Source organism: Miniopterus schreibersii (genome assembly GCF_964146895.1).
Source record: "Miniopterus schreibersii genome assembly, chromosome: 11".
NCBI lineage: Eukaryota > Metazoa > Chordata > Mammalia > Chiroptera > Miniopteridae > Miniopterus > Miniopterus schreibersii.
The window spans coordinates 1,126,627-1,143,525 of record NC_138111.1 but is presented as its reverse complement, the minus strand read 5'-3'; the positions used below and the strand labels follow the sequence as shown (position 1 = coordinate 1,143,525).

The 16,899-nt window shown below is 61.5% G+C and overlaps 1 protein-coding gene across 1 annotated transcript; it reads right to left on the bottom strand.

The window, feature by feature from the left end:
- Positions 1–3,409: 3,409 nt before the first annotated feature.
- Positions 3,410–15,296, bottom strand: SLC27A4 (solute carrier family 27 member 4). Its single transcript, XM_081150607.1, has 13 exons — positions 15,159–15,296; positions 13,822–13,988; positions 11,941–12,335; positions 11,180–11,338; positions 9,219–9,288; positions 9,018–9,109; positions 8,171–8,280; positions 7,712–7,921; positions 7,412–7,538; positions 6,308–6,445; positions 5,951–6,115; positions 5,712–5,858; positions 3,410–4,264 (listed from the first exon to the last, which is right to left on the bottom strand). Exons 2-13 carry the CDS (start codon positions 13,980–13,982, stop codon positions 4,107–4,109), a joined length of 1,932 nt encoding a protein of 643 aa, XP_081006733.1. The 5' UTR covers positions 13,983–13,988; positions 15,159–15,296; the 3' UTR covers positions 3,410–4,106.
- Positions 15,297–16,899: the final 1,603 nt, after the last annotated feature.

Here is a 16,899-nt window from a genome sequence, read left to right as displayed (position 1 = left end):
CCTGGAAGTCACCTCTAAGCCCAAATCCAAAGGAATTGTAGAAGGTAGAGGTGGGGAGGGAGAAGGCACATGGGAAGGCCAGAGGCATTGCCTCCCTCCCAGAGGAGTGGGAACCCTTACCGCATCTCAACAGGCAGGGAGGCCTCCAGGTTCTCCTTGCATAGCCCCAGAGACTGGGGGCTAACTTCTGGGTGAATATGCCTGGGTCTTACTCTGCTCCTGAGCCTACCCCACTCCCCCTATTCATTTGTAACAATAAGAGTTTATCATATTATATTCATTCAAGGAGTATTTATTGAACAACCACTTTGCACCTGCCAGGTACCTGGTTGATTCCTCACAGGGACTATTACTATCCTAATTTTTCAAACAAAACCAAAAAAAATATTTTTTTTTATTGATTTGAGAGAGAGAGAGGGGAAGGGAGAGAGAGATCTGTTGTTCCACTTATTTAGGAATTCACTGGTTGATGCTTGTATGTGCCCTGATTGGGGACTGAACCCGAAACCTTGGTGTATCCGGACGATGCTCTAAGGAGCTGAGCTATGGGGTCAGGGCAATCCCCATTTTTCAAATGAGAAAACTGAGGCTCAGAATCAGTGGCTTGCCCATGGGACCCCTAAATGTCAGGCCTCATTCCAGGCTGCTGTGCCTTCAGGATTCCTGCCCCTACTCACTCACCCTGTCTCCGGTGGGGCCCAGCTCACCCAAGGGCCTTTCCTGGGATCCACGCAGAAGAGGGGCTTGGGCCCCATCCCGGGTCCCCTCCAGCAGGCCGGCCCGCCCGGGCGTCGGCCTCCAGCCCCTCAGAAGCTGCTAGGGAGACAATGTCAGGGTGGGCGGGGGAGGCGAGGGCGCGGGTGCCCCCCTGCCCGCTGCCCTTTGTCTCCCGCCTGCTCCCCTCGTGCGCCCCGGGAGGCTGGGAGGCGCCTCTCGCAGGCTTCCTCCTCCCATTCTTGTGCTAATTGTGTGTCAAGCTGAGATCAGTGGGAAAGAAATCCTCCCCGGCTCGGGTTAAACTGCCGCCAAAGAGTAGGGCTGAGCCCAGAATATCATTAGGCCGGGAGGAAGAGGGGGGCCCCCTCCTCGCGGGGAGGGGCCGGCCGCTCATTCAGGCCCCTTTGAAAGTCACTCGGTCTCCCCCTCCTTGGCCTCCGCCTGAATGGGCCCCTCGGAGGTATTTAACCTCCTTCCCAGGAATTGAAAGTGATAGGCCAAGCACTGGCCTGGGCGGCCACTTGCCTGTCCCGAGGGCGGTAGGACCTCCGGGGACGCTGGACGCAGGCCCCTTCCAGCCTCTGCGGTGCAGGCAGCGATGGGAACCCCGAGGCTCCCCGACGAGGGCCGCACCCCAGCGCCACCGTTCACGGCCCTGTAGCCTGTGCAGACACTTTGCCGCTCTGAGCATCAAAACAGCAGCTGCTTCGTGTTATGGATTTAATGAAATGAGGCACCTGAGGCGCTCTGCACAGCGCCGGGCCCCTAGGAAGTGCCCCTCACGCGGTGGCTCTGAGCAAGTCTCAGAAAGCGGTTTGACTCCACGCTAGGGTCTCCTGGGGGGCTCCCCATGCCAGGGGGTGTGCGATTACCAGTGCCCACGAGGCACTCATTTTCAGATCTTGCCTCAACTCTGCCCCCGCCCTCCCCCAGTCTCACTACTCTTCTTTTATCCTGGGGCTTGCTGGCCACCTCCAGGCCTTTGCACGGTGCCGCTCCTTCTGTCCGGAACACGCTTCCCCTCTGAGTCCCCGAGCTCTTCTTTGAAAAGCCTCACTGACCGGGAAACGCAACCCCTCACCCCCCCCCCCGCCCCATTCTGACCCTCTGTGCCCCTCCCCCCCAACGCCAGGCTAGGTCAGCTAAGCACACACCTTTTGCTTCTTGACTGCTAGCCACCTCTGCCCTCCGCAGACGGTAGATCTAGGGCCAGGGTCTCTATCCTGCTCACCATGGGCCCCTCACCCCCACCCCATCCCCTGTACAGACCCTTTTAGATTTAAATCTGCTCCGTCGGTGAAATTACTTGGTGCCCTGTGAATTGTGAAGCACTATAGAAATGTCAGGAAATGCCCAATAGGCGGTAACTATGGCTAATTAACTCCACAAGCACCTACTGCGTGCGTGCGGTGAGACATAGCCCACAGCTGTGGTTTGCTCGAGGCCCCAAGGCCCACCAGCCCACCCCTGCACCGAGGGGCTGACGTCGAAGCGGGAAACTTAGGCCTAGTCTGGGGCCTCAACACCGCAACGTACCTCCAGTTTTAACTCCTTCTACCGGGCAGACAGCAGCACCAGACCCGGCGCTGAGATTCCCACGCATGATCTCCTTGCATGTTCACCACGGTCGCAATGTGTTGATTCCCACAGGAGAAGCCGGGGCTGAGCCTGACCCAGGGTTCAAGGTACAAGGCCGCATGCGGGAAGGTCGTGGGCTCGATTCCCGGTCAGGGCACACACCCAGGTTGCGGGTTTGATAAAAGATACCAGGCCCAGCAGCCAGGGAAGCCCAGCCCCTTGGGAGCCCCCAAAAGCCCGCCTGGGGTCCGGGCGAGCAGGGGACTCAGCCCCCGCCTCCTGCGGGCCTGCGCTCCAGGGGCCCCGGGTTCTGCAAGCGCCGCACGCCCCCTGCCGGCCGCGCGAGGGCACTGCAGCCACGCCTGCCAGTCCCCCCAACCCCGCTCAGCACCCCTTCCCAAGGGCCAGCCGACCTCACCCCCACCCCGCCCCGCCGGCCCCCAAGAGAAGCACCAGGCTCCCCTCTCAAAGGTCACGTCCCCAGGAGGCCACCCTCCACCTGCGCTGTGGGCCGCCGGCCTGGGTGTGGCACAGTCGGCTCCCCAGGCATCCGTGGAATGGGAGCCGCCGGGCTCCCCCCCTTTCCGCACCAGGAAATGGGTGGAGCAGCGGGAAGGGCCCCCGGGCTGGGGTTTGCATTCCAGCCCCTACTCCTTGCAGGGTGACCTCGGCCAAGTGACACACACAGTGGTGAGGGTTAGCGAAGATAAAGACCAGGGGCCCTGGGCCAACCCTGATCTCCCCAGGCCGCAGGTTCCCAGCCCTGGGTCAACCCTGCTCTGCCTCGGCCCAGCCTGCAAACCCCCAGGGAAATGCACCCCAGGCACAGGGAGCAGAAGAGCTGGGGACCGGAGGCGGGACCCTGCCCGGGTTAGGGCCTTTCCTCGTAAGGGCCACCCTCGGCTCTCCGAATCCTCCCGATTATTTCCATCTCACTTGGATAAGACCGAGTCACTTGTCCAAGACTCAGGTGGGAACTGAAGTGTGGGGCTGGGGCATCTGACCTGCCCTAGGTCCAAGCGAGTGAACAGACGGGTCAGTGAGTGAAGGGGTCAGAGGGGCAGGAGGTGGGGCCCCAGCAGGCTGGGCGAGCTCAGCAGCATGCACACGGGCTGGGGGGAGTCAAGGCAGAGTTTATTGGCCCCTGAGTGCCCCCACCCTCCTCTCAAAGCCATGTTCAGGACTGAGATGGAAAAGGTGATATGGATAGACCCACAAAGACAGAAAGGCCCTGACTGAGGGACAGCCAGGCAGCCACCGAGGGGGAGGGCGGGAGAGAGTGGGGATGCTCAGTCGGGCGGCCTGCTGCAGGTCGGGTCCCTGTCCCGTCCTCCTAGAGGCTCGGGCAGAGGTGACCACACTAGAGCAGCTCCGGGGCAGGGTCCTCTTCGACCAGTTGGTCCACGGCCACTTCTGCCCCTGCCCGCTCTGCTGGCTTCCTGAGTCTAGGGGCTAATGCCCTGGTCCCATTTACAAACCCCCTGGCTTGCTGAGGAATGCTTGGCGACACTCATCTCCCCCTGGCCTGACCCAAGACATCATCCTGAGAGGCCCAGTCAGTCTTGGCCTGGGCCCTGCCTGCCTGGCCTTGAAGCCGTCTGTGGACATGAGGCTTTCACAGAAAGCCGCTGGGGGCGGGGGCGGCGGGCGGCAGTGAGTCACTTGGCAGTTTGAAGGGGGAGGGGTCAGCACTTCACAGTCGAGGTGCGGGCCCTGCTTGCTTTGGTCTGGCATTGCCCAGGACCCCTCCGGGGTAGGAGCTGGGGTTCTGGATGCAGCATCCGCTGGCCCTGAGAGGGACTCGGGGTGAATCACAACTTCTCCTCGCCGGCCTGGATGCGGGTGTAGGCCTCTCGGTCCAGCGGGATGTAGCGGCCCTTGCGGGCATCCAGGTAGAACAGCGGGTCTCTCACAGCCGCAGGGTCAAAGCCCTCCTTCCGCAGCTCTGTCTTCTGTAACTTGTACGTCCCTGGGGGAGCGGAGGAAGGAGGAAGGGGAGTCAGAGGGTGCAGGGCAAGGGCTGAGCTCCCAGGAACCCACCCAGCAGAGCTGAAGATGGGCAGAGGAGGACCAGAGAGACATAGGAAAGGGTGCATGTGGGAGGGCAACCCCTTTACAGTTTGCAAAGGCGGCTCTGTCCATTTTGTTATGTACGGCTTCTCAGAGCAGCCCTGGGGTGTCCTGATCCACCCTGTTTTTACAAAAGAGGAAACTGAAACCTGAAGAAGGGAAGCTATGTGTCCAAGGCCACACTGAGGGAGGAGCAGAACTGGGGGTCTCCTGTGAAGGCTCCTTTTATCTGAGCACCTCCAAGGTATGGGTGTGATGGCACTGACTCTGCTCACTGGCCCCCGAGTGTTCGTCTATATTCTATGGACTCTAAGATGCACATTTTCAGATTTTAACATCTCGGGAATAGTGTTAAGTAGCAGTGTTTTTTTCCTTAATAGTGTCAAGGCAGGGCTGACAGGATGACCACATGGGAGGTGGCCAGGCAGGTGAGGCCAGAGGCTGAGCAGCCAGGGAGAGGCTGAGAAGTGGGGAGAGCCAGGGCAGGGCAGCAGGAGCTGAGGAGGGCAGGGTGGGGGTCTGGGCATGGGCTGGCTCCCCCCTCCCCCGGCACCACCCCACCGTGTGATAGCAGATCCCCACTCATCTCTCCCCTGAGTGACAACCACTTACTCGCTTCCCCACCCTGACCTCGCTGCCCACAGCCCTCTCCCTACTCACCACAGAGCCAGAGGGCTTTGCAGGACGTGAATCTGACCAGGTCACTGCCCTGCTCAAACACTTCTGTGGCTCCCTACTGCCCCCACTCCAGTGCAAAAGGCTCTGGGCTTCTGGCTCCTGCTAGCCTCTCCCCTGCCTCATGCCGCGGCCCACCCCCCGCTGGCTCCGGCGCTGGGGGCCTCCTTCCACTCCTCTAGCATCCACGGGCCATCCTGTCTCGGACTTCACGCTTGCTGTTCCCAGAGCTCAGAATGCCTCCCACACGCATAACTTTCTCCGCCTCCTTCAGGTCTCAGCTTCGACGTCGGCTCCTCGGGAAGCGCCCTTGTCCTCTGAACCCCACTTCCTTCTCTTTTCTGTCAGCCTGGCCTGTATTCTATTCTTTACCTTGGAATTCCTGTCCTGAGGCTGCCTCAGGTCCGAGCAAAAACGGCTATCTATACTCCCAGGGCCTAGCACAGTGCCCGGCACATGGTAGGTACGCAGTTAACATTTGCTCCATCAATGAACGAATGAACCTTCTCTCTGAGGGCTCGATCTGCTCACCTGTACACAGGGAGGTCAGTTCATCAACTACCTGGCTAGGCTATGGGTCAAGGTCCGGTGACAGCCACCCAGTCTCTCCAGAAGGGCCTGGGAAGGGGCTGGGCCTGGAACCCGCGAGGTGGAGCGGGGGAGGGACAGACCTGTTTTGTGGAGCTCAGGCATGAAGCGCAGGAAGATGGGCCGGGCGTAGAGGGGAAGCTCCTTTTCCAGAAGCTGTGCAAAGCGCTCCAGGTCACAGTCGCCCGTGGGGTTGGCCACCGCGGCCATTCCAGCTCGGCCCTCGGTTCCTGGGGGCAGTGAGCAGTCAGCGGCCAGCAGTGCCCCCTGGTGGCATCTCCCCACACGCACCCGGCACCTCCCGCTCTCCACAGGGCCGTACCTGGCACCTCAACGCCATACACTGCCACATCGGCCATGTTCAGCAGGCGGCTAAGTGTGCCCTCCACCTCTGTGGTGGACACGTTCTCGCCTTTCCAGCGGAACGTGTCCCCGGTGCGGTCTCGGAAGTACAGGTAGCCCAGCTCGTCCATCACCAGCACATCACCTGGGAGGGGGCAAGTGAGGTAGCGCCTGGGCCAGGCAGTCCTTGCCGCCTGCCGGGGGTTTGCTCAGCTGCAGGGGCTGGGGCTGGGGAGCCCTGGAGAGGTTCTCTGAAGGTGCGGGGGGGCCCCTTCACATCCTTCCACCCCCCACCCTCTAACAGGGCCATGGAGGGCTGAGGAGAGTGCCCACGCACCGGTGAGGTAGGCCTGGTCCCCCTTGTTGAAGACATCCTGGGCAATCTTCTTGTTGTTGGCACCCTGGTTGAGATAGCCGTCAAAGCGCCGCAGCGGGTCATGCTGTATGATGCGGCCCACCAGCTGGCCAGGCTCACCTGGGGCAGGAAGGTGGGGCCAGGTTTGCCCTGGGTGGCCTCTCCCACCGGTCCCCCTGCCCCCAAATGCACTCTGCATGTTGTTGATCTGATTTCTAGTCACATTGCTTCCCATAGAAATGCCCATTCCCCCCACGACCCCTGGCCCAGGAACCCCCCAGGGAGGGAGCTTCTCTTGGCACGTCTGACACATGAAGGAAACCAAGTGACGTCTGGTCAGTGAGCAGATGGGAAGGTAAACAAAAAGACCAGAGGGTGGTCAAGCCCTACAAGGGCAGTCTGGCCACCACTAGCCCTCTCTGGGTTCCTGGATCAGCTCAAAGCCTCACGCTCTGCACCACATGGTACTCAGAGCCACCCCACAAGGCGGTGCTGCCATCAGCCCCACCGAGATGTGGGAACTCAGGCCCAGAGCTCAAGGGCTGAGCCAGGATCGTCCCAGGCAGCCTGGACCCAGGGTCCTCAACCCAGAGGAGAAGGAATGGACTGATGGATGGACAAGTGGGACGGTGAAAGGATGGGTGAAAGGATGGATGGATGGATGGATGGATGGATGGATGGATGGATGGATGGATGGATGGGACAGTGAAAAGAAGAATGGATGGACGGATGGATGGACGGACAGATGGGACACTGAAAAGAAGGATGGATGGATGGATGGGTGGATGGACAGATAAAACAGTGAAAGGAAGGATGGAAGGATGGATGAATGGATGGATGGATGGATGGATGGATGGATGGATGGATGGAACAGTGAAAGGATGGATGGATGGATGGATGGATGGATGGACAGATGGGACAGTGAAAGATGGATGGATGGATGGAATAAATGACTTGTGGCCGTAAGAGAAGAACTGACTGACTGCCACCGGTCAGAACAGAGTTACCTCCCTCCCACCCACCTGTCTTGTCTCCCTCCTGGCCAACCCCTCCCCTCTGACCCCCAGTTCCAACCCCAGGGCAGACCTGGCTGGCAGGGAAGGCAGACCCCATTGGGGCCCCGGATCAGCTCCATGGTGTCCTCGTTGACACGTACCAGCCGGATTGGGTACACGAAGGACAGGATGCGGCTGTTGAAGCCACAGGCTCCTACCTGTAAAGGCCAAGACTTGGGCCTGGGCTCTCCCCATGCCCCCAAGACTGGACAATGTGTGTGCGCATGGGGGGGGGCACTTCAGCACCCACACTCCCTCGCTGGAACTCTGCCCTCCCCTCTGCGGCCAGCACCCGCCATGGTCAATCCACGTCCCCCAACCTGGGACATACCTGGCCGTCGAAGTTGCCCAAGCTGCAGTTACACTCAGTGGCCCCATAGAACTCAGCCACCTGGGGGATGTTGAAGCGACCGGAAAACTCGGTCCAGATGGACTGCCGGAGCCCATTGCCCAGTGCCATGCGCACCCTGTGCCGGTTTTCCACCTCCCGGGGCGGCTGGTTCAGCAGGTAGCGGCACAGTTCACCGATGTATTGCACAATCTGGGGGCGGACTTGGTGTGAGTCTGGGCCCCTGAGGCTGCCCTCGCTCCCTCCCTCCCAGGCCCTCAGGCCCCTACCCCTACTAGTTCTGTCACCCCCCACCCTCCCAGGCAGTCCCTTTCCTCTCTGGGCCTCAATCTCCCCATCTGAACAATGGCTGCCTCAACTGTAAGACACACATCCCCAGGTGGGGTTGGTGGGAGGGTCGCGAGGGGACAGGGCAGGCTCGTCCCCTTCCCTGTCACTCACTGTGCAGTTGTACTTGACACAATCATCCCAGAACCGGGAGGCTGAGAACTTCTTCCGGATGACCACAGTCATGCCGTGGAGCAGGCACTGCCCAATTCCCACGATGTTCCCTGAAGGCCACAGTGAGATGGAGGCCCCTCCCTGCAGAGCTTCCTCCTGCCCAACCCAAAGGCCCTTTCCCTTGGTCTCTCTCTTTCCTGCCCCCTACCTCCAACACTAATGATCCTATCTCTCCCCTAGTCAGACATCTTCCATGGCTCCCCTGGGCCTATGGGATTAATCTCCTGCTTCCTATAACCATCAATAATGCTGCCATTCAACTGGGGGTACCAAGCTAGCCCGCTTGGCTTCTGCATCTCTTATCTGCCTGCCTTGGGGGCACCTCTTCCAGGAAGCCTTCCTGGCCATCGCAGGGCTCTTCCCTTGAGCTGAGCTCCCATTCCCTGGCCCTCCCACACTCACCACACTATTTTTGTATCACATGAGGTGGGTTCCCATCATTCATCCTGCCCCAAACACACACCCAACTCTAAGCACTGTGAGGGTGGGAACTATATTTACTCCATCATGTCTTCCCTTAAGTTCTTAAGACCAAGCAGCAAGGCTGTGCACATCTGCGGAAACGAACTGAACTGTCAGCCCAGCCCAGGTGCCCTGTGGGTCTCGGCCACACACGCCATCAGATGGGTGTGGCCGCCCTCCTTCAGAGCTCTAGTCAGAGCCCACGTCTGGATCTGAGCCCTAACTTCGCTCCAAAGCTCATCTGTTTCAACTACAACAGGCTGCCTGCCGAGGGGGACAGGCTCCTGAGGCCCTCGGGGCTGAGACGAGGAGCGGTCCGGGTTACCTGCAGAGTGGTAGAGTGGGAGGCAGTCGTAGACAACGTCATCGGGCCGCATGCGGAATCCATAGTACACCAGGGCAGCCATCCGGTAGTACCTGTGAGGGCGGAGCGGGGAGGGCTCAGTGGGTCCCTGGAAAGGCAGGAAGGGAGGCTCCTGGGCCCTGTCCCCATCCCCAGCTCTTCCCCCAGGCACCTGCCCCTTACCTGCTGTGCACCACGATGGCAGCTTTGGGCAGCCCCGTGGTGCCCGATGTGTAGATATAGAAGAGCTTATCTGAAGGAAACAAGACATGTAAGTGTCCATGAGAAGGGGAGGCACAGGGCTGAGCTCAGAGTCAGACGGACAGTCGATGCCACTCCCATCACACCTCCTCCAGAAGGCCCGCTCCGATGGCCCCAGGCACCACTCCCTGCTCTAATGCCTGCATCTGTCCCGTCAACAAACTTGTTCTGGGCCCTCACGCTGTGCCAGGCCCAGGGAGACATCTGTGACTAAGGTGGGCACAGGCTCTGCCCTGGTGGAGGCTGCAGCCACATGGGACCGGCAGGTGAAGACAGGCATTCTAGCCCTGGCCGGTGTGGCTCAGTTGGTTGAGGTCACTGGTTCAATTCCCCATCAGGGCACATGCCCGGGTTGCAGGCTCAGTTCCCAGTAGGGGGGTGTGTGTGCAGGAGGCAGCTGGTCAATGTTTCTCTCTCTCTTCCTCTCTAAAATCAATTAAAAAAAAAAAAAAGGCATTTCAGTACTGAGTGCAAAGTGCCAGGAAGCACAGGGCCTGTCAAAGCCCAAGGGCAGCACCTGACCCAGGCTCCAGGGAAGGGAGGTGGCATCAGGGAGGGCTTCCCAGAGGAGGTGATGCCTTCCCCAAGTCTGAAGAGTGTGGGGAGCATTAGCTGCAGGAAGCAGGGTGCTGAGGCAGCTTCTGCATGACCGGCCATCTCTTTTCCCCACCCTGCAGTCCAGTCCAGGGACTGTCACCTTATGGTTTCTGCCTGAAGCTCAGTGGGGCTTGAGGTCCCAGGAGGTCTGGAGCACCATGGGTGACTCTGCATGTTCCCTGCCAAGCGTCTCCTGCTCTCTGCATGTCTGCTGTATGCCAGCCTGAGGCTGCCCACCATGAGGGCAACAGGCTGAACCAGCCCACGTCCCTGCCCTCAAGCGGCTTTCAAAAGCTCCAGGAGATAAGACCTGCCTATGACAGAGATTAAGTGACTATAATGAGGACAATGACCAGTTACTGAGCCCTTCCGGTCACACCCTAGCTTCCAACTGCATCTTTTTCAATCCTCAAAGTCACTCCACAAAATAGGCTCTGTTACCACCCCCAGCTTTTTTTAAAAATATTTTTTATTGATTTTTAGGTAGAAAGGACGAGAGAGGGAGAGAGAGAAACATTGATGAGAGAGAAACATTGACTGGCTGCCTCCTGCACGCCCCCTACTTGGGGTCGAGCTCACAACCGGGGACATACGCCCTGAGAGGGATCGAACCACTGACCTCTTGGTGCACGGAGACAACACTCAATCCACTGCGCCACACTGGCTGGGCACCACCCCGTTTTATAGCTGTGAGCACCAAAGGTTCAGAGGGAAGCTCGGGCGTTCAGGGTCACACAAAGGAAGTGATAGAGCCAGGATATGAACTTAGCCCAAACTCTGAGCCACCAGGAGACACAGCAAGCTCTGGGAAGACAGGCAAGAGGGCCCGAGGGGCTGCCTGGAGGAGGCGAGGGGAAGGCAGGCAGCCCAGTGCAGAGAGAGGATAGGAGCCCAATAGGGGCCTGAACTGAACAGGTGCCAGATGAATATTTAAAGGGTCCTGCCCCTGGCCCAACTCCAAACAAAATTCAGAAGCAGCAGGTCCCTGGGCTCCACACAATCCTGCCAGGGTCAGGCTTCCACGAAGGCTCATTCAACAATCAGACTCGGATTCTGGGAGCCTCTGTGTACTCGGCACCAGGCCTAGCACTTTCCTACATATCAGCTCATGGATTCTGTACAGTAACCCCAGGGTTACTGTCCCCATTCTTCCAGATGGAGAAGGGAGGTGACAGGACTCACTCCAGGCCACATGGCAAGTGGGCAGAAGAACCCAGGCCTCTGACCCTGAGCGGTGATCTGTCCTTGGCCTCCTTAGAGCCCCTCTGTGGGGGTGGGGAGCTCACCTGTGAAGCCCTTGTCAGGGCGACTGGGCGGGTGCTTGGGGGCATCTTCCAGCAGCGGGTCCAGGTGCTCTGTGCTGGTGGGCACTGAGCTGGGCTCCCACGGACCAGAGCAGAAGAGACTGACCGAAGGGTCCAGGCTGGCGTGGATCTCACAGACAGCTGCGGGGGAGACAGGGCAGATCAGCAGGCAGCCAGGAAACCCCGTGTCCCCAGGCACTCTGCTCACGTCAGGGCTGGGCGTGTTGTCTGTCAGGGGAGGCTGGCTGAGTAGGAGGAGAGAAGCGCCCAGGACCTCATTCTAAGGAAGACTCTGATGGGCGCAACAGCTCCCATTAGCTGCGGGCTAACTACACAGTGGGCTCTTTACATGCATTCTCCTGCCCACACTCCCTAGGACGCAGGTACCGGGATCAGCCCATTTTACAGATGTGGAAACGAGGCCTGATTAGTCAGAAGGATGGTTGCCATGAAATCTGAGGGCTCACCTAGCATCAGCCACACTGTTAGTGCTTCAGGTGAAGCATCGTCTTGAAAACAGTCTGAGGTAGGTACTATGGTGAGGAAACTGAGGCACAGAGAATTCCGGGCTCTTACTCGGGATCACCAGCTCGCCAGAGGCAGAGCCCAGGCCGTCGGACTCCAGGGCTCATGCTCTTAACCTCTGAGCTCCACAGCCCCCCCGGGGCTGGAGGGTGGTGGGGTTGTGGTCTGTACAAGGTCCCGTGGGACTCCCTGCCTGTCCCCACCCCTTCGGGGCTCACCTGGGGCCATCTCGCTGCCGAAGATGAGGGCCCGGGCCTGGGAGGAGGTCAGGCAGTGGCGCAGGGCATCCCGCCTGAGGTTGGTGTTGATGAGGGCGGCCTCCACGCCCAGCTTGGCCATGCCCAGCCACAGGCCCACGAACTCGTTGCGGTTCTCCATGAAGAGGGCGGCCACGTCACCGGAGGCCAGGCCCCGCGCCTGCAGGAAGTTGGCTACGCGGCTTGAGTAGTCGTCCAGCTGGCGGAAGGTCCAGCGGGTGTCCGTGCCCTCAAAGATCAGGGCGGTCTTGTCGGGGTGGCGCTGTACCGTGGACGCAAACAGGACGGGCACCGTCCGCCGCTGCCGCAGGTACCGCCGGACCTTGGCCTTCACCCTCAGGAGCACCATGCCGCCGCTGCGTGGGGGCCAGCGGAGGGGCCGTGACCGCTGGGCCGGGAGCGGGGCCCCGGTACCCTGGCCCAGGGCAACACTCGCCTCGCCCACCACCTGGGTGCTGGGCACTGTTACGCACGCCAGCTCGCTGATGGCGCACAGGGGCTGGGGCGATTCCTCCCTCCCCTGCATGGAGGGGAAACTAAGGCTCTGCTGGCAGACGGCTGGCCCTGGCTTCATGGGTAGAATGGGGTCGAAGTGAGATTTAAAGGCCCGTCCTCTCTGGCTGGGCTGCAACCATCCCTGTCTACTCGGAGTCTGTCACTCTGTCAGGGCCTCCCGGGGCTTCAGGGCCCAAGTCAAGGCCTCTGTCGGGGCCTCCCACACCTCCCCCAACACTGCCCAATAAATGAGAGGTGGGCTTGCGATCTGTCCAGTCTTCGTCTCTGTGAGCCCAGCAAGGGGAGGGCTCCATCCTGTTTCCCACCTTGTCCTCTGGGCCCTGCTCAGTGCCAAGCTCAGGGAGGCTCAGCCGGTGTTTGTGGAATTGCTGGCCTAACCCCACTTTCCTGCCCTGCCCCGCCGGACCCCTGACCTCTCCCAGCTTCCCAGCCTCTACGCCTTTGCTGATGCTACACTCTGCAATCCCGCCACCTTGAGGTATCTCAAGAACAGCTACTCTTCCTCCAGGAGGCCTTCCCTGACTCCTCAGGGCCCCGGCCTGGAGCCATTGCTCCCACAGCTCCCTGTGCTGCCACCCTCTGCAGGGGCCACTGGGTGTTTCCTTTTGCAATCGACTCAGATTGACAAATGCTGAGCTGCCTGTTCTGGGCGTGGGTCACTGTGCTGGGCCCTGGGACACTACTGTGACCAAGACTGTCAGCATCTCTGCCCACATGGCACTGCCAGCTTAGGGAATTACTGTATCTGCTAATTAGCTCCCTGACCAGTCCCAGCTCAGCCCGGAACCAGGTCTGCCTTGCTCCCCTCTAGGCCTGAGCCTGGCACCTGGCACCGAGAAGGTGACAGCAGGTGTTTCTGGTCCAGGATGTCCCTATGGAGCACACCTGACATTCTCTGGGAAGCAGGTTCCCCCAGACATCTGATTCGGGGCCCTGCTCTTGAACTCAGTGCCCTCTCAGACTAATGCCAACCCCAGGACAGGACCTTCCCTACAGGGTCCTTGTCACCTTCTCACAAGCCACAGCATGTCCTCGGGACCCCTTCCAGATGTCTCCTCCACACATCTGGTGTTCCCTGCTACATCCCAGGCCCCCAAGTCTGCCCTAGGCTAAGGAGCGCATAGTTAGGGAGATTCCCCAGGAGGAGACTGTGACCTTGGAGATGGAGGTACTAGAGCCAGGGGAAGGGTATGCAGAAGAGCCTGCTGCTTTGGGCCCCAGTACCCTGTGCTGGCAGAGGCCACAGGTCTGATCTGGGGAAATTTTGGGGACTGGGAGCCCAGGGAGGTGCGGGAGACTCCAGGAAGGGCTTGACCAGGTACTCACAAGACATCACGCCTGACGGTCTTGACGAAGATCCGGACAAAGCGCCAGCCACCGGACCCCAGATAGAGGAGCAGGAGGGAGAACCCCACCTGAGCCCACGGCAGCTTCAGCACCAGCTTGGAGAACAGCAACAGTCCCACAAGAGACACCCCGAGCAGCATTGTGGTCTGTGGGCGAGCACAGGGGCGTCAGTAGCTTCACAGGTCTGGGTTCCCCACTTCCTGGCCTCGCCTCGTCAGCCAGGCTGCTGTGATCCCAAGTGGTTGACCTGCCGTGAGGCTTCGCAGTACCGAGTGAGGCGGCCGGTGACAGTCCCCTTTCCAGGGCCCTCTGGAAGGGGCGGGCTAGAGGCCTGGGAGGGGAGGGGAGGGGAGGGGAGCGGTTCCACAAGTGACAGGCAGGAGGCTAGGGCCTAGCGCCCTTGCCCCATCTCTGCCCATGACACTCCGGGTGACCTTAGCAAGTCCCTCTCCTACTTTAGGACTCAGTCTCCCCCTCTGTGCAGTGGGTGCAGTGAGACTTGATCTCAGCAACCCTTCCAGCCAAAGAAGGACAGTCCACTCTGCTGACATCCAGGGTCCCTGACCAAAAGGGCTTGGAGAGGGGCACTTAACGCAAGCACCGCGGGCTGGACTGCAGACCCACGGCCCAGGGAGGCGCTGCGGCAGGGGCGCCGCTCGGTCCCCGCCCAGAGGCGCCGGCGGCGCGATGCCTCCGCTGGCCCAAAGGGGGCGACGCAGCCAACGGGGTAGAGTCCCCAGGTGCCCGAGAGGTGATCGCCCAGAGGGAGAGGCGATGGGGGGGAAGAGGCCTCGGAGGCCCCTCGCATGGGCGCCTGGGGACGGGCGCGGGCGGCGGGGAGACGCGCGCTCGGGGCGACTCCCGGCGCCCCACGGCCGGGCTCGAGGGCGCGGCAGCGGGGACCGCGCTTTCCCCCGCGCCCCGTTCCCGGGGAGGGGTGAAGGTCGCGCTGGACGGCCGCTGGGCCCCGGGGAGCCCTCGCAGCCCCTGTCCCCGCCGTCCCGGGGGGGCCGGCCGAACAGCGACCCCGCCGCCAACCCAGGTCCCCGAGGTCCGCGCACCCCCGGCCTCCGGGCCCCAGCGGAGGCGGGAGCCCGTCCCGGCGGCGGGGGCGGCCTGTGGCCCGCAGGGGCCGCCTCGCTCCCGCGCCCCTGTCCCGGGTCCCCGCGCGCAGCCCGGACCCCGAGGAGCCGGGGGAGCAGCGGGGCGCGCGGGGCGGAGACGGCGCATCGGGGCGCCCCCGCCCAGGCCGGCCCGGCCCCCGCCCGCGCCCCCCCGACGGGCCGGGCCCCTCCCCGCGCCCGGCCGGAGCTCACCCCGCGTCGGCCCCGCCGCGCGGCGCCCGGTGCAGATGCGGCCCGGCTGCGGCTGCGGCTGCGGCCGGCGGAGCGCGCGGGGCATCGGCCGCCCTGGGCGCCAGGGCCGGGTCTCAGCAGCCCCGCGCCGGCTCCGCGCCCTGCATGGCCCGGCCGGCCCCGCCCGCCGCTCCGCCCAGACCGGCTGCACCGGCCGGACGCCGCCCTCCCCGCGCGGCAGCCGGGCCAGGGCGCCGCGCGCCCCGCGCGCACGACCCCGCCCCGCGCGCGCCGCGCGGCACTCTGGGAGTTGTAGTCCGCGCCGCCCGGGCCCCGCCCCCGGGGCCGGTGATGGACAGACGGGCTCTGCCCGGCCGCGAGCCCCCGGGGTCCGGGCGCCTAGACCCGGAGGCCACGCCTGGCAGAGAGCTAAAGGGGTGGCTTCGGGCAGACAGGGGGGCCGGCATGCACCCCAGGACAGGCTGGTGCATGCACTGCTGGCTGAGCTCGCACCGGGGACTCAGAGGTTGTGGGTTCGAGTCCCGCCAGAGTCCAGTCCTCCCTCAGTCCCATTGGGATGTTTGACGGCCACAGTACCTCTGGGAGGTTCAGGAGACCTGCAGACCCGGGCGCCTCTCACCTCCGCTTCTGGGACAGTAAGCCTGGCAGCCGGGTTATGAGTAAGCACCCGTGCCCGTCCATGGTATCTTGTAAGCAGCCTGGCACACCTGATGGTACAAAGTGCACAGACCTGGAAACCTCTGGGCGCTCTGAACCCTGCAGGAAATCAGCCCTGCAAGCCAGTGGCCGTATCTGTTGCGCCACCTGCTGAGCCCTGGGCCATTGGCCAGCTTCCCAGGCCTGAGCAGCTCTGGGCCTCTGGGGACGTGGTCCCGCCATCATCGACACTTGTCGGTCATCTGCCGCGGCCGTCTGTCTTTGAATAAGAGGTCCCTTAAACCCTTGGTCCGGTAGAAGTCCTGAGCTGGGGCAGGGGCAGGGGCAGGGGGAGTTTTCAGGGTCTACTCATTGGGATTACAAATGGAAATCTGGCCCTGGCTTTGTGTGGCTCAGTGGTTAGAGCGGTGGCCTGCGCGCCGGAGGGTGGCAGGTTTGGTTCCCGGTCAAGGGCACATACCTGTGTTGCAGGTTCAACCCTCAGCCCCGGTCGGGGTGGGTGCGGGAGGCAACCAATCGATGTGTCTGTCTCACATCCCTGTTTCTCTCTGTCTCTCCCCCTCTCTTCCACTCTCGCTAAAAAAAAAATCAGTGGAAAAAATATCCTTGGGTGGGATTAACAAAGGGGAAAAAAAAAAAAAGAAAATTTGGCCAGATAAGTATTTGGACCTATTTCTTCCAGAGTACAGGGTGCCTCCTTCGGGGGAGCTCGGTGAGTGGAAGCACCGCCCTCGCCAGGGGTGTGACAGTCAGGAGGCCGCATTGCACAGCGCTTATGGGTGTGGGCCCCCAACAGCCAGGTCATCTTCCCAGTTGAAAGTTCAAAGTCTCCATTCCTTCTTAGGTGTAAAATCGGGGACATGCTAATGGTGATTGCCTCACAGGGTTTGTGCGGAGAGTCACGGGCAGTGTCTGAATTAGCACTGGACGGGCTCGCTGACCACAGAGCACCTACAAAACCCAGACGGTGGAGATGGGGAGTGAGTTGGAGGCGCTGAGCTTACCCACGCCAGGAGCTGGGGGGATAACTGCGATCGTTTCCGCATCAGCTGCTGAGGCCATATGCACGGGAAAAGAAGGCAGG